The sequence below is a fragment of the Vigna unguiculata genome, chromosome 1 (assembly GCF_004118075.2).
Source record: "Vigna unguiculata cultivar IT97K-499-35 chromosome 1, ASM411807v1, whole genome shotgun sequence".
NCBI lineage: Eukaryota > Viridiplantae > Streptophyta > Magnoliopsida > Fabales > Fabaceae > Vigna > Vigna unguiculata.
In genome coordinates this window covers 32226410-32244596 of record NC_040279.1, presented here as the reverse complement: position 1 = coordinate 32244596, position 18187 = coordinate 32226410, and the positions used below count along the sequence as shown (strand labels likewise).

Genomic DNA, 18187 nt, shown 5'->3' with positions numbered 1-18187 from the left:
GTTTATACATGTTATTCTCAAATTTAGTAGTGTAAAAGCTAAAAGAATGGAAAATGATACATTAGTAAAGTTTTTTTTAATAAAATTTGACAAATTACTAAATAATGTAAAAATTATTATTTTTATTACTTCATTTTCATTAGAAAATAAAAAATTAATCCACTTTAATCCTATTTATATAAAGTTTGTCAAGTTTGTCAAAAATTTCTTTGTTTCATGCCTTTCAAGTAAAGCTTGAGAACAATATATTTAAGTGTATCTGTTAAAATTATCAAGTTATTCGTATTATTACATATTTACCTTTTTCACATGATTTTAACTATTTTTACCATATTTACCATCTACCCATCTAACCAAAATATGAATAAATTCTGTTCAGGCATTTTTTTACTAAGCACTTGTAGAAAGATAAAGTATTTTTATAAGTTGAATTTAACTGGTATATGTATTACTTGCAGAAAAATAAAGTATTTTAAAATACTTTTCTAGTTAACTTGGACATGATTATTATGAGTTACTTTTTTTTATATATTTTTGTTGTCTAAAGTTAATGCACAGAAGTTTATACATATAGTCTTAACTTATTTGAAGTGTGAGGGTATATATATATATATATATATATATATATATATATATATATATATATATATATATATATATATATATATATATATATATATATATATATAGTTTTATTGTAATTAGACTTTTTTTGTGTTTGTGTAACGTAGATACTAAGAAGGACAAATCTGTAGGACCAACCCTTATTCATTCACGTACGCACTGCATATTATATAGTGTCAATCATTTGAGTCACTTTTCCAACCAAATTAGGTTAACTTGAGCCTTGAAACTACATTTTTAAGAATTCCAGGTTGTCTCCACTCTCAGTCATAGAAATTTCTCACAACACAAAACAACAATCCCATCTCTGTCATTGCAAAACCTTTTCAAATTCAAATGAAGCTATTTGCTCTCGCAATTTATGTGAATTAGTACACTAAACCAGTACTCCCTATATCATGGCTTGGTTTTGAACAACTGCCCCCTGTTCAAACTACATTTTTAAATCATAAACTCACTCCTCAATAAACTACTCTTTCATTGTACTGAAAACTAGCTACATTCTATATCCTACATTTATATATTCTTTTCAAAATCAACCTTTCTGCAGATGTGTCTCAATCATTAAGCAACATCGTGTTCTTTTGTAGTTGGTAGTATTCACAAAGAGTTTGCTTTTGGGTTGCATCATTATGGATTCTTTTTTCTATTGACTACATACTTGATAACATAATTTAAAACTTGCACTCAACATCTTGCATATTATTCTATCAATTTATATTTATGAAATACCATTTTATAGTGCCATTAGAAAAAAGAAGAACGTATAATTCACGTGGAAATTTTCTAGTATTTTTTTTCTAGATTTGTGCAGGATAATAGGATCACGCTAATTCCTTACACCTACATATTTGACTGGTCTTGCTAGACTTGTCAGTTTGTTCATATTTGATCTCCCTGGTTGGTAATTTTCTGCAGAGAGCATAACAGACAACAATTTTCCTAACATTTTCTAAGAATGCTTCTATGATTGAATTAATGTAATGTTGTTTCTTTCTAGATGGACCATGACTTTTACTTTCTGATCTGATATTTTTTAGTTCAGAAATTCAAAATTCTAATTGTCACTTTGCATATATTTAAACCTTGTTTTTAGTTAGCAAGGATATTGAAATATATATTAAGTGAAGATTGCACAACAGTACTCATGTAATTAATACTTATGTTTACATTGTTTACATTAGAGATTACAAAGTTCGGTTTTATTTGAAATTACTAAACTTGCATTAGATTTATAAATGCATGACACATAATTAAAGGTTCGATGTTTCTTTTTCTGAACCTTCTGTTTCTAAATTCATCTTCTATTTGGTTGATTTGTGTTGAAGAATCCGAGCCTGAGTTTTGTTTTAACGTTTAGCGATTATTCTAATTTGGTAAGATTTGTTTTATTTATCCAAATGCGTGCACTTCAATTTTTTTATCACAGAAAAATTGTTCCCAAGCATGTATTTTTTTTTTTGGTAAAGCCGCAAGAAACACTATTATACAAGATTGGTGGTGACGTGGACATTTGCTGGTGTGGACCCCACTAAAGAGATCAAAGGAAAATAGTTGGTGTTACATCTTGGATTATTAATGTATCAATACCAAAGTATTTTTAATGAGAATTTCTTGTAAATTTTTTAGAAAAAAAAGTGTTATTTTAATATATATTTACGAATATAATTTTTAAAATTAAATTTATTTTATAAAATTTATACTTTTCATTTTAAAGAATTTATGTTTACGAGACTTACCCTCCTCCTACATTTCTTCTCACAAAAATAAAATGTTAAGTATTTTATTAAAACAATATATTTATCAATATCGTGGAATTATTGTTACACGGATTCAATTATTAGTAAGAAATTGGGTGGAGTGTGTCTTGTTGTGCACGTGCACCGCATCCTATAGGAATGCTAACGGCTTTAGCTTACCTTTTGTCCATACTCCTTTTCTTGTCGTTTTGTTTCCAACACAAATGGTTGAAAATTCATAAGATATGTATGGTATTGTAAAAATATATAAAGAGAAAAGTAAACTATATACATATCAATCCAAATAAATCAAAAACACAAATTTAATATATACTTAAAAAGACGTTTAGGGATAAAGTTAAAAAAAATGAAATAGGTTGTGAATAACATTTCAGTTATTGATCTTAACCAGGTAACAGTATAAGGTATGGATGGAATACAAAATCTCAGCTTTAAAGTTCTTATACAGTAATTGGTGTCTCTCATCTTATACTTGTTTAAAATCTCATTAATATGTTAACTGTTTTGTATTCAAGTGTACCAGGTAAATAAATGCAGGATCTTTAGAGGAAGGGAACAAGTTATTCTAAAGTCTTAATAACATCTAATGTTTGACCCATATGGGTTATATGAATGTGACATTCTCTTCCTACAAATCGGAAGACATATTGAAATATTAGATTATAGAAAGCAGGAAGTCTGTTTTTGAATTTAATGTAATTATATATTTTTTGCTTGGAAACATAGGTGTGATTTAATTTATGGTGTGTTCATACATCAGTCCTTTGTTATGAGGATCATACAGTAACATCCAAAGTTTTGTGTTGTATTTTACCCCTGTGATGCTTTTGACTATGACCAGTGGCCTGTTTGGAGATTTTTGTTTTTATAAGACTATAAAGCAAAACTTTTGCATCTATATATAGATGTCGTGGATCTTTTGTATATGGATTAGAGCATTTATTGAGTGCTCTCCTTAATTATATTTATTCTTTGTTGTTAAAAAGAAAATTATGGAAAAACTAACATTGTCACCATTCTAATTTATCATCTTAGTCATTGAGTTCGGATGGCTAAAAAATATATTTACTTGACTTAGATTTCACGTGTACTCACATACGAAAAAAGAAAAAAACAACTTAATCAAAAGTAAAATTTAATTAGTTATTCTTTTCCTAAACATCGATTATTTTGCTTAAAACTTTGTTGACACTGTATGATAATTAGAGTAAATGAATTGGCGAAAAATTTAAAGAAAATGTAATAAAATCTAACTTTGCAATCTATACTTCTTCTTTAATATAGTTTTCATGTACATTATTGAAAGTATACAAAATAATATAAGTAACTATTTAAATATATAAAATTGACGTGAATATATAGGTAACATAATAAAAAATGTAAGCAAATCATGTTTCCACTAATCATTATATTATGAATGGCATTTATTTGGAAATTTTGTGTCTGAATCAAATATTACCCATATATAATGTTTAAGTATTTAAAAATTCAAAACTACCTTATATTTATTAATTTTTTATTAGTGATTTCAGCAAACATTAAATTTTAGAAATGTTTAAATAATATATATATGTATGTATTTATCTATTTATTTTTCAATTAAAAGTTAGTCGTGATTGAATATTATATTAAAGTTAATGACAGAAGAATAATTAAAACACTGACATTGGTCCAGTAGTTGTACATATTCAGCGAATATCAGATAACTGGAAATTGTTAAAGAGATGAGAGAATGAAGAACAGTGACAGTGCAGAGAAGAAAACAATAAACAATTTACGTAAAAGGTGAATATAACTGGCATTTGTATACCCTTTGTGCATGCACTCTTCGGTTTTGCTGATCTGTAACAAGAAAGAAAAAAAGAAGAAACTGTGATAGAGAAAAGTAAAGAATAGAAAAGATTGTAAGAGGAATATTAGCGATTGTGTATAAAGAATTAGATGGGAAAGAATGATTGGAGAACATCTTCTTCTGTAAAGTGTTTCCATTCTCTTCCTTTCCAGTTACTGCTACCAAAACTAAAACCTAATACAGCTTCCACATTTTTATATATACAAACTATGAAAAGATGACAACAGCCGTACAATTTTTGTAGAACATGCACTAGGTTTTGTCTGAAGAAAACTATGTGGTCTTGGTGGGGCATTATGTATCAGCTAAAGACATATATGTACGTCTACAACTGCATCTCTATCTATGCCAACTTCTCCATTGGCTCATTATTTTTATTTACATTTAATTGATTTTTTTATTATATTATTTTGCTTAAACAGAACCATCTTAACAAATAATTTCATTTGAACTAATTTATAGGTTTGATTATATGTTTTCTGGTTTAGGTCGATTATCAGTTTTCCACTTATATATAGTTTTTTTTTTTATTGAAGAACCAGTGTTCGATAAATTAAACCATTTTATGAAAATGCTCTGGTTAAAGTTAATCCATTTTTATCAAGCTATTCAATTCGGTTCAGTTTTTTCTTAAAATAATTCGGTCAAAATCGGTTTGAAAACCAGATACTGTATTTAATTTGGTACTGCTCGATTACTAAAAAAACTCATATTTTCTACTAATTTTATTTTAAACCAGATACTGTATTTTTACAGAAAATATTTATAATTTTGTTATGAAAAAAAATTTACAGAAAATTACTGTCAATTTTTTTTTTTTTGCAAAATATGTTGTATAAAATATTTTTTAAAAAAAATTATAAAAAATAATTATCCACAAAAGAATTATTTGTCAATTAAGATTTTAAAATAAATAATAGAAATTTTTTTTAATAATATTTTTTTTTCCGGTGAATAGACATATCTAAAATGAGATTAAATAAGATTACTTATAGATGTTCTAATAGAAAACATGTAGATAATGTGTTTAGTTACCTCAATTTAATGAAATAAAAATATTAAAAAAAGTAAAAAAAAAATCAAATGTGTGATTGGATTCAAATTTTGAAATTGGTTTCAAGTACACCATTAATTATAAATTAAATTTCTATTCTTTCTACGTTCATATTTTATATAGTGGAAGATATTAAATTAAAAATAAAAATTTATTATATACTAAAGTGATCATTATTATAAATAAAAAATTATAATGACTAATAATTTTTAATCATTAAAAATAATTATTATTTAAGAATTGTTTTTCTAGTGACTTAAATGTAAGATATTGGTCTCTTTATACCTTCGAACATGTTATATGATTAGAAAAATTCAAAATCCTCAAAAACATGATAATCATTGTTACATATTTTGTTTGTTCTAAGACTGATACATATTTTTTTTGGACTTCAAGTTAATGATTGTTACACCTCGAGATGTGTCACTTTTTAAGTGATGTCTGTATTTGACTTGACATGCTTAAGAAGCAATTTGTTCTTTAAGGGAAATTTCGATACGAACTCTCTGGGTATCTTATCTTGTTAAGGAAAAAGGAAAAAGAAAGTTGTTCTTCCATAATAGGGACAAGCAGAAATATGCGAATTTGTAAACACAAGTGGTTAAATAAGGTAGGGCTCTAAGGCAGTGAGACATTGAAGTAATAACAAAAAAACAAAAACAAGAAAAGATGCCACTACCTCCTAAATCTCAGAATTCGTAATGCTGTCAAATAAAAGGCTAAAGAGAACATATTTCTATGCAAGCTAACAAAGTTATGTAACTCTCAATTCACGGGGCTCAGACAAATGATCATGAAAACAAAGAAATAATATTATTTTTAGTGGTAGAACGATCGACATTATAGAAATATTCACTGTTGCACAATTAAAAACAGTGGGGATGGATAATTACTAAATTTCCAAAAGAACAATTTTCTTACTCTGATTGGTGTCTTAATCATTTATCATGCCTAAAATCTATAAGGTAGCATCGGATTATCGCGACTGTAGGCATGAAAAGTATTATTAGACTCTTAGGTATAATATATGCATGGTTCTATGTTTCCACCTATCAGTGTCAAAACTTTTACTCACTAAGAATTTTTTGCTATAATTTTGTGTTTTCATTCGAGGTAAAACTGATGGTTGAGCAGTGCGATGAACATATAAGGAAATACAGATTAAAGATATTGGTAATTGACTGTGGTGACTTTATCTAAAGAGGAATGTTGATAGACCAATGCATACATAGACACCTGCGAGAACTAAAACATATTTGCAGACACCCGTTGACAGAACACGATGCAAAGCATAATTAGGCAGATTATTTTGTGGGGAATCGCTGTCAAGACATGATACATTACATCGGCCATACTACAATTAGACCCAACCTTCTATATATTTTTTGAATTTACAATTGGACTGTCCTGATGGATGAATATAAGTTAGGATTTTTTGACTTATAAATGCACCTATCATTTTGTATTGTAGGTACACTATATTATGAAAACTTTTTATATTTGTATACGGGTTGGAGCACCCCTAGTGTTCCAAAAAATATATATATATATATATATACTTGCTGATAAAAAAAATAATATTGTTGATTAGTATTCTGTTGGAAAACTATACACTATTTTTGGAAACTCAAGTAAAGTCTAGAAAGTTGAACAAAATATCATAAAAAGACTTATAAACTCATAATTTTAAGGTTTTGCATCGGAAGTGATATTAATCTCTTATGTGAGTTGAACTCATATTTTATTAGTGTTGTATGTCTTTTCCATGAATTCCTCGAAAGATCCATCTAGAGATGATGGATTGTCCTGATAACCGACTTATGTTGAGTTCATATCTCATTAATATTGTGTCTTTTCAATGAATCCATCATCAATATATTAGAGTTAATAGTTTTGTTTCGGTGACTGACTCATACTAGTACAATATGATTCATGTATCAATAACGGTTCAAGTAGTGTTTCATTACCTGAATGACAGTAATGTAAGTCCTATATTAAAGTTTTGTGGTAGAAGTATTAGATTAAGTTCATGTCTAATTGGTTTTGTCTCCCTAATAAATCCCCTCTCAAAAGACCATCAAGTACTAGTTACTTAAATCGTATAAACCAATGAATCTATCTAATTGAACTTTAATTTATGTAGAACATAACATTTTTATTCATGTGAATGTAAACTTATTCTCACACATGCACATGCGCGCAAGAGCACACATATGTGTTTTATAAATTTATCAGTATTGTATTATTTTCGACATTGATTATTAACATATGTTGAAAATTATAGTTATTCTTGTTTTCATTCATTCACAATTTTAAGTCCTTAAGGAGAGGAGTTAAATCCTTTGGCTTCATTACCATTCCTTTAATGATTGTAACCAAACAATTTACATTAAGAAATTAAGTTTTAATGGCGAAGAATAATTTTACTCTATCTTTAAACATACAGAATATTGGGTATATGTTCTTTAATGATTCATCCAAATTTTATTTTTTCAAAGTAACATCGAAGATGGAGTAATTAGAAAATCAATCACAAGCAGACATTAGGCACATGAGACAAGCAATAACAAATTTATTAAAGATAATGCTTGTATATATGTGACAACTATTTTATCGTGAAGTGATAGGCTGAAAATATTGTAGTATTTTAAATTTTCTTCTTTATAATTGGATGGTCAAATGACTCATTAACAATAAGCTTTTGTGCAGCGCAATTATAATTTTATTAGCACACAAGATTTTTTCTCTCTCTGTTTGGTTTTTGTTTTTGAATAAATTATCTCTTAAATAAATTATACAACCTGAATAAATAATTGTCTCCACTGTCGCTAAATGGTCTAATAAATGAGTTTTGTGATGATCCACTTCGGATATCATGTGACCTGGAGAAAAAAGAACAAACAAAAAAAAAAAAAAAATCGGTTGGAAAGTTTTGTGTTGAATCAATCATTTAGAGTTTATGTGTCTTCAAATGGGAAGACCATAAAATCCAGAGCAAAGATAAAGATGCATAGCAAAAAGTTTAGGAATAATTAAAATACATACAATGAAAAGCAATATAAATATATAACCACTAATTTAAAAATATTTAATAGACAATACGGTCCTTAGTTTCATTTAACAATCTTGTTTAAACTCAATACAGATGTCCAATGTTTAGGCAAATGATGTATTTATGTTTTAATATTAATTAATTATTTAAATAAATTTAAATTTTTTGGTGTCGTTGATGACTCATAGGGGTAGATATTTTAATTTAACGATAAAACAGGGTTTGTGTTTACAAACGCATGCTGTCTCCAACAGTATTATTCGTTTCTATGCTGTTATGTACCAATTGAAAACAATTCAATACAACTATATATTCCTCTTTGTTTGAGACTGATATTGGCTTTCATTTGAGGCAGATGTCAGGGTAAAGGTTCTATTGATTTGTTTTCTAACTTCTTTCTTTGATTCAATTTACATGGCCTTTTTTTGTTCATAATGCATAGTAAATCTTTTTAAATGTTTAAGTGTTTAGAAATAATTTTTCATTTATATAGATTTTTTTTTGTTCTGTTACGAAAAAAATAAACTTTTTCCACATATATAATCGATTTATATTCAATTACTTTTTTTTTTCTTTTCAAGTTTTGTTAAGAAAAATTCTCATTTCATATTGCATTGTATTAAAGATCTTATATCGATAGAGATAAAATTAAGTTACGAGTAGAACAATCACCACTTTACATATTGGTTTTAAAAATATCACTATAATAAAATCTATAAATAATGATTAATTTTAGTGACAAAAAATAATTATTTATTATAGTGATGACTAACTTATAAATTAAAAATTATTGATAAATTACATCTCGAATATTAAATTAGATATTAAGGGATAGTCCGATAGTGGTTTGATAACACAGATAGAACAATAGACTCAATAAACAACATACTTCGTTAGAATAAATTCTAATTCATGACCAAGTTATCATGCTAAGAAATAAATTTTAAACCTAACCCAACCTTACAAAACTAAATTGTAAAATGAGATTTTGAACCCACTTACAATAAGTTGACCTTTTATTTCTAATTGATGTGAAACTTTTAACAAGAGTTGAAACAAGTTGCCAGAGTTGTTATATCATTTCTTTATATATATATATATATATATATATATATATATATATATATATATATATATATATATATAATATATATATATACATATATACATATATGTATTCATATATATATATACATATATATATATATATATATATATATATATATATATATGAATATATATATATATATATATATATATGTATATATATATATATACATATATTCATATACATATATATATATATATATATACATATATATATATATATATAGTTGTTAAAACGGGTAACTTGACCTGATCCGGCTCTATCCATCACAGGTTGATCACTTAGTGAGCTAACTCAACCCAACTCATTATTTAGTGAGCCAAAAAAATTCCAATCTGACCCGGTCCATCGCGGGTTGGTGGGTTAAACGGGTTGGCTTACTGACTCACTTAATTAAAAAAATACAAATTTTTTGAGTCAAAACTACATTATAATTCTAATTAAAATCTAAATAAACTTTAATACAATCCAAATACAAACCAAAATCACAAAAATACAAATTATCTATGTGTTGGCTAAAAAAAATAACCTAACATGATCCAAATACAAAGCCTAACTTAACAAAAAATACTTGTGTGACCCTTTATTTGCGAATTTGTGAGCCAACCCGACTCACCACGGGTTCAACCCGGATGGGTTGGGTTCTAGGTGAGCCGGGTCAAAAATCAACCCATATTGAAATTTGTAAAAATATTTCAACCTAACCCGGTCCGAAATCGTAGTGAGCCGGATTGGCTCGCTAATTCCAACTCATTTTAACAACTTTATATATATATATATATATATATATATATATATATATATATATCTCATTTTTTAGAATATTTATTTGATGAATATGGGTGCAATTGTTAGATTTGATTGCAACAATGAGATTGAAAGTTTGACATTTTATAACTAATACATATTTTCTTCGCATTTGAATTATCTTCACTCCACTACGAAATTGAACTTGATCATTGGGAGGCAATGAGTGTAAGAAACATACCATACATTCTTTTAGAAATTTAAATTATTGAGGGAAGACTACGAAACAACGTTAATAATTGGAATACAATTTATTTGTTTGTGTCCTAATCGAGCCCAAAGATTGGAGTTTGAGAAAATATATTTTGATGTTTCATGAAGGGGCTAAACATGTTAATGAAGTGAATGGTTAGAACATATTTTGTTATGAATAACCAATATTCTGAGAGTGAGCAATAATAATTTTGTAATGACCTAGATTTTATACAAACATATATATAATCCCTTGAATATAACCACAAGTGGTATATTTGATAAGAGTTAATTGATTAATTTATTTTATTTTGCAACTTTTTGTTAGGATGTCATTATTAGGTAGTGTTGAAGGAGGGCCCATTTCACATTTGGGATGGTCCTACATGTTGGTGCCTATACTCGACAAAAAAGAGTGTTTGATTTGAGTGTTTTGAGAGAGTACACGTACAAATTTGATATTATAATTGAATACTAGATTTTGATAATATTTTTTATAATATATAATGTGATTTATTATTTTTTAAATGATTTTAGAATATTGAGAATGAATAAATAAAAAAATGAAAAATTATTTAAAAGATGTAGTTGGAAGATAAAGTTGTACAAATTTAATAATAAAAAAATAATTTTTTCATATAATAATTAAATATTTATACGGTATTGTTCGACAAACCATGACTTCCGACACTCACACAAATTAAAGTCTGGAAAGGCCAAACAAATCACATCCTCTCGGCCCTCCCTTTGTCTTCATCAGCTTCTATGTATGCTCAACTTCTGTCACAACCCTTTTGTTTCATTCATTTTTAGAATCTCATTTTTTTTTCCTAATCCCATTTTTACATTTTGATGATATTCTCATAACCAAAATCCACCATATAATTTTGAGCATTATTCTTTTTACATGTTTAGTACCAACTTGTCTCCGGATTAATCAACTTTGACGGTGTGTGCGAGGAAAATTATTTGTTTAAACTCTAAGGGAATATATATAATCATAGGTTCTAGTTAATCCCAATTCATTTTCTTCTTTATGTTAAATTTGTAAATGTTAGTACCGTGGTAACTTGTGCCGCCCTTACAAATTATTGAACTTCACTGTGTGTGTGTTGAGGTCAACATTTACAAAATGAATTTAATAAATTTATTTTAAAGTTCAGTGATATTAGATGATGGTGATTTATACCGATGAGTACTACTATTTTGACATCCAAAATTTTATCCTTTAATTTTTCTCTTATTTTAGAAATACCAAAATTAATTTTTTAATAACTAAAATATCTTTAAGTGATGTCAAAAAAAAAAAAAAAACATTTTCCTATCCTGATTCCGATTTCATTCTTATCCCTGAACTAAAAATATTGATTCTTCTTCGGTTTTTAAAATATAAGACAATGTAGTCTTATTTTTTATTTATTTATAATATGAGGAATTCAAGTGTCAAGTTATTTATCAGATTGTATTATCCAATAATCCAACTCGACCTAATTTAATTCAATAGAATGAGTTTTATTTATAATTGGATATAACCTCACTTAACTTAAACTAACTTTTATATATGTTGGTTTATAAGTTTAGTATGCAACTCAATATTTAACTTTGATATTCACACACTAGTTAAAGAAGATGTAATAGTTCTTTGATCGCTAAAGATTCCTGTAATTAATCACTAATTTGTTTAAATACTTCTGGATGGGAGTGCATGTGAAGAATCTAAGGAGTCTAAGTCTCATATTGATTAATTAGAAATAAGAAAGTAAAATATTATATAAGGATGAAAACTCATAACTCCATTATCTTAAAGTTTTGGATTGAGAGTGATATCAATACCTTATGTGATTGAACTCAGGTTTCATTGATATTCTCTGCAAGTCAAGTGGTATTAGAGTCGATAGTTAAAATCGGGTCAAACGAGTGCCAGTATGGTTCTTGTATCAAAAGTATTTCTGACAAAGATTCTAGATAAGCATGTCAATGTCTTATATTATTAGACTTAAATCTCATTGGTATTGTATCTCATAATGAACTTCTTCCTTTGTAAACCTAACCGTTCAAATACGTGTGTAGTAAAAAAGGATCAGAGGCACACACAGGCTCGTATCACAATGTAGATATAGCAGTCTTCACAGTGCCATCCTTTTGTAAAATTACTCCAATCATGCATATATGTAACATATAAACAATTGATTAAGAAACGTGGCAAAGAAACGATCCATGTGTGGGTAACAGTTGGGCATTCTTTTCTTTTGTCGCAGACGGAGGATGATTCTAGCTTCCAAGTTTAAATCAAATGCATTTGGTCAAGAGAAATCATACCACACCCTCTACATGAATTGACTAATAATTTAGTACCACCCATTTCCAAGGTTGTAAAAATTGCGTTCTTGGTGAGTAAACAACTATTAAATAACTCGTGGATCGGTCCATTTTCGTATATATATATTACCACTGTCAAGTGAGTGTATACAAATAAGTAGTCCAATAAATAGTGTACTTGCGGCTATTATTATCGCATACACAAGGTACCATACATTTGATTCAGAAAAGAAGGGACAAGAGCACACACAGATCAAATCATCAAACAAAATGGGTTTGGTTAATGCTACCTCTTTTGTCGTATAAGGATGTTGAAATGGAATCTCATTTTCTGACAAATAAAAATTTCGGTAGAGGGGGATGAAAGTGTTTTATATGGGAAAAAAATATTGAACACTGTAGGCCATTAAGGGGACCTAGTGTAATTAAATATTCCTTCCCCTAATCCACCATTTCCTCTTCATGTGGTGCATATAAAGATGATGATAAATGATTATGATTTGCACAAGGTTGAAGAGACCCAGAAAACAACCAAAAATCCTAAAAGACCACAAACCCCTCAACCAGAAAATTCCAACATGACTGGTTCTCCTTGTGGAGCCTGCAAATTCTTGAGAAGAAAGTGTGTGAGAGGTTGTGTTTTTGCTCCTTACTTTTGCCATGAACAGGGTGCCACTCATTTTGCAGCCATTCATAAGGTTTTTGGAGCAAGTAATGTTTCAAAGCTCCTTGCTCACCTTCCTGTGAGTGACCGTTGTGAAGCTGCTGTCACCATCTCTTATGAAGCTCAAGCTAGACTTCAAGATCCAATTTATGGCTGTGTTGCTCATATTTTTGCACTCCAACAACAGGTTTCTTTCCCTTTCATAAGGCTTACTATGTTTAAAACCCTAGCTGATTTCTGCTTATATTATACCAGTTAACTATAACTTATCCACTTTTTGGTTTGATCTTTGCAGGTGGTGAATTTACAAGCACAAGTGGCTCATCTCAGGGAACAGGCTGGTCAGATCTATCTGAATGCCTCTGCAACTGAAAACCCTAATGAGAAATACTATGGAAAATCCACAAATTTTCCCCAATATCTTCAGAGTTGGTTCCAGACGGAGAATTCCAACTCGGCTTCACAGTTTCTTCCTAAATTGTCCACTGATACTTCAACACAGTACTATGGAAATACTAATACCTTCATGGACCTAAACCCTATCGGAAATGATGACAATTCCGTAACAGTAGAGGAAAGCATCTCCTTTTCCAGCTTTGAAGAGAGTTGTAACTCTTCCATGGCCTGTGACATGCAAAGGGAGTGGAGCTTTTATCAGTTGGATAACCTTCAGTAAGAGTGAGTTTTGGTGATTATGAAATTTACTTCATGAAAGATCAGAGTCTGCATGAAAGAATTGGTGAAGACAACTTTATCAATTTGAATTTGATGCACATGTGTGGCGAAGCATGCACTAGGAAGCCTAGAAATGTGATATATAATTGTAATGGGAATCCACATTATAGTATTGTTTTGCTTAGCTTAGTGAAATATTGGTATTTATTAGAATAATAATAACATCTTAATGATAAACTTTGGTTTTTGTATATGAACTAAATTATGTTTGTTTATGTGGTGAAGATCCTAAATTTGACCTAAAGGATAGATGTTTGCACATTGAAAATATTTGGAACATATACGGAATAGGCTAGGGAATGGTAATCCCAAAGTAACTGATATATTAAACAAGTAACCTCTATGTTTGAGGGAAAAAGGAACATATATGTAGTAGATAGAGCATATTACCCAGAGTAATTAATGTCATTAAAGTACATGCTTCACCCACTGACACAATATATTCCTCAGAATGACTTTTTTTATGGAAAAGCACTTTTGGTTGATAAAGGATGAAACTTGTGGAATTTCTTCAATTCCGCAGTTACCTTTGTTTCAGCAAATTAAACCAGATCAATAAGCTTATGTAATATTGAAGTGCATTATGAAACTACAAAATTTTATTGTTACCTTGGTTTTTGGAGATAAGATGTTGAAGAAATACAGACAAATGGTTAGCAAGAGCCAGAAATGTGTCATTTGTTTGATGAACATGTTTGTCTGTCCATACCTTTTAATTTCCGAAACACTCTAAATGACAATTATTTGAACCTTGTATCGTTATATCCTATAAAAACAGAGAAATAATATGAAATGTCGGATAATAAATGAGATATATAAATAACATACTAAAGATTACAAAAAATTTTAATCACATCTCTTAATCTGTGTTCTGTGCAACTTAAAACCTAAGATAAAATAGAAGCAAATCAAAGTAGCATTTGTGACAGTAGTTACCCTTCAATGCATCAGATCAAGCATTCTAATATTAGGGTAAACAAGGGATGTGTGAAGAAACTATAGTTGACAGATATATATATATAAGTAGAAACAGCATAGGTAAATCTTAAGCCTCAATGTTCCTCAATTTGAAAGATGAACATGAGGACTGCAAATTCAGAAGCCCCCATCATCTAGTGGCTGTAGTGGCTGTTAAATCTGAAATTTCATGTCTCCCACGCCACATTAATTTATTTGCAAACAAAGATAGATATAGAAGAAGGAAAAAAGAAAAACAAAGGATCCTATAACTACATTTGGAATGTTAAAATGCTTACATTAGTGATGATATGATGAAATTTATGTGCAGTAAAGTGTTTGTGTGTTGCCAAAGGATCTTGTTTTGGGATATAGTGTGTGGTAATGAGTTAAGTTCATGCACTTGCTCCTATATATTTGGCTATACCATGCAATCTATCAGGCTTGTACTGATTGAATTTCACTTTTTGCTGTCATAATGGTTGGTGCAATGCATGTTTAACAGATAATACTGTTTTTTTTTTTGTTATCATTGTGTTCCATGTTCAGTCATGTCTTTTTTTTTTCAGTTGGATTTGTAGCTTACTTAATCATAATGGTGGTCCATGCTCTCTTAACACATGTTTTTGAAGTTGCTCTCTTACTGAACCTATCTACAAGCTTTAATTTTTATTTCAACTTGATTTTCAGGAAGAGTGATATAGAAAAACTCGTAAAAGTTTTTTTTTTACAATATATCCGAGGATATAATTTTCTTTTTTTGAAAAAAAAAATGAGCAGATTTATATAGCATTTTTTCAAGAGATAAAAAAAAGTTCTAATTTTATTTTGGGATTTTGTTAATAACTTAGCTAACCATTATAACTACTAACTGTATTTTTAATTAGATTTGTGTTATTCGGTGTAGATTTGATATGGATATATTTTATTTGTTATTTAAAATTAATAAAATTTACAAAAAAAAAAAAAGAACTAAGCGTGGGTTTTTTTTCTTTTCAGAATTTGGAAAAGAGAGGGATTATTAAGTCATTCACCTGAAACAGAAGGGGCTCTTTAGCATAAAAAGTAAGTGAAAAAAATTATTTTTATTTACTTTAAGAAAATATTGTTAGGAAATTTGGAAATTATCAAGTCTTCACGTGTGAGGCGCTTGAATTAATACAAGCGTAATGTAATTACCAAAGAAAGATTTTCCAATATTAAAATAAATTTAGAAAAAAAAATTGAGATATATAAAATTGTCACGTGACATGCACTCTTTATTTTAAACACACGTGGTTTAAAAAAAGAAGTGAATATAAACAATTTATTACTTACAACTCATTGCTATAAAATATTTTTGTTTTATAAAATGATAAATTGATGGAAAGGATAATATTAGAAACTGTAGTCACTTAAGAAAAAAAAATCTTAATCAAGTCAAGAGGGGCATATTGTTGATATAGTTGACTTAAGTTCTAATTTAATTAGTTTAATTAGTGGTTTTAAATGAACATGTTGTTCTAGAGAAGGAAAAGCCAGCCTTATAATATCAATGATGAATAAATAAAGTGCCTACAACATGTAATAAACTAATAACCTATTTTACCAAATCATTATTTTCTTAGGCACTTGATATTTTGAATCAAGCCTAATGCACACAATTATTGCAACTAATACGTTTTATTTATAATCTAAACATATCAAAAGAAAACAAAAAGGAAAAAATGGACCAAGTTTTGTACAACAACCTAATACTTGGGCAGCCACTTCCTACACCCATAACAATCTGAATCCCCTTTGACCCAATTTCAATATTAAAGAATTGATACATAAATGGACTCAAAATCAAATCACGATCCATATCAGGAGGCTGAAGCAATAAAAGAAATTGGCATTACAACGTGTTGAAATAAATGTTGAAAGTTAAAGGTTATTAATTAGTTGAAAGTTTTAAAGATGATAAACTAACTTTTTAAATTATAATTTTTAACACAATTTAACTAGTGGATAATGATATTTTGATCCACTTTCAACCCACCACTTAAATCTTTCTCTGATTATCTATTTTAGTTTTTTTAGTAGTGTGATATGATAATTTAAAGATGATTGAAATAATGGATTAAAAGTAGTAAAAAAAAAATCAAAATATCATTATCTTTAACTAATTGATAACAAGAAAACAACAATAAGTATGCAATTATGGCCTATTATAGGAAAAATTAAAGAGAGAACTCATACACTTGTAATTAATATATGTGACTAAACTAAATAAAGAGAAAAGAAGAAAATAATTTTATGGAGTGCTTTCATTATTAAGGTTGTGTTTAGAATATAGTTTGAAAGTATATGTGAATTTTTCAATACATCAAATAAAAAATTTAAAAGTAGAAGCATATGTGAATTTTTCAAACTTCAATTCAAATATACACCAAGGTTTTCACAACGAAAATAATTCATAAACGTATCTATGTAGTATACTCAATAAAAAAAAGCATATCTTTGCCGATAAAAAAGAACATATATCCTAAATAATACAAAAAAAAAAAAACTTGACTCTATCAAAAATACCACCATATTAATATATATATATATATATATATATTTATATATATTTATAATTTAAATTTGGTTTTAGTTAAATATAATTCCGCCTGTTTTTAATCTATAAAAAATATTAATTAATTTTAAATTTATGATTTCTTCTAACAATTTTTTTAAAATTAAATTAAGATACTTATATTATTATTTAATATAAATATTATAATTATAATTATATTCTAGTTCAAAATACTTTACTTTTCGACCTTGTATCTTTATTAAAAATAACTATAATTAAATTATCCATTTATAATTGATTTTTTATTTGTTTGATTTGGTATGATAATTTTGAATGATTGCATAATCATTTATTTATTTTCTTAATGATAAGTAGAGATTTTTTCTTTAAAGACAAAAATCATAAAATATGTTTTATATTTTAAAATTATTAAATATAAAATATAAAAAAATTAATATTATTATTATTAAAAAATTTACTAACAGAAAGTATCCAATCATAATATATATATTAATATGTTTTTT

The 18187-nt window shown here is 27.8% G+C and overlaps 1 protein-coding gene across 1 annotated transcript; it reads left to right on the top strand.

Annotated features, from left to right (window-relative positions):
• The first annotated feature begins 13227 nt into the window (after positions 1-13227).
• LOC114195881 (LOB domain-containing protein 29-like) lies at positions 13228-14356 on the top strand. The gene is made up of 2 exons (XM_028086313.1): positions 13228-13619; positions 13728-14356. Exons 1-2 carry the CDS (start codon positions 13248-13250, stop codon positions 14106-14108), a joined length of 753 nt encoding a protein of 250 aa, XP_027942114.1. The 5' UTR covers positions 13228-13247; the 3' UTR covers positions 14109-14356.
• The last annotated feature ends 3831 nt before the right edge of the window (positions 14357-18187 follow it).

What these genes read in the sequence shown, in the direction of transcription:
- LOC114195881 (XM_028086313.1), top strand. Translation starts at nt 13,248, where the DNA reads ATGATGATAAATGATTATGATTTGCACAAGGTTGAAGAGACCCAGAAA. An exon ending in TTTTTGCACTCCAACAACAG is followed by an intron (nt 13,620 to 13,727) that starts GTTTCTTTCCCT and finishes TGATCTTTGCAG; the next exon opens with GTGGTGAATTTACAAGCACA.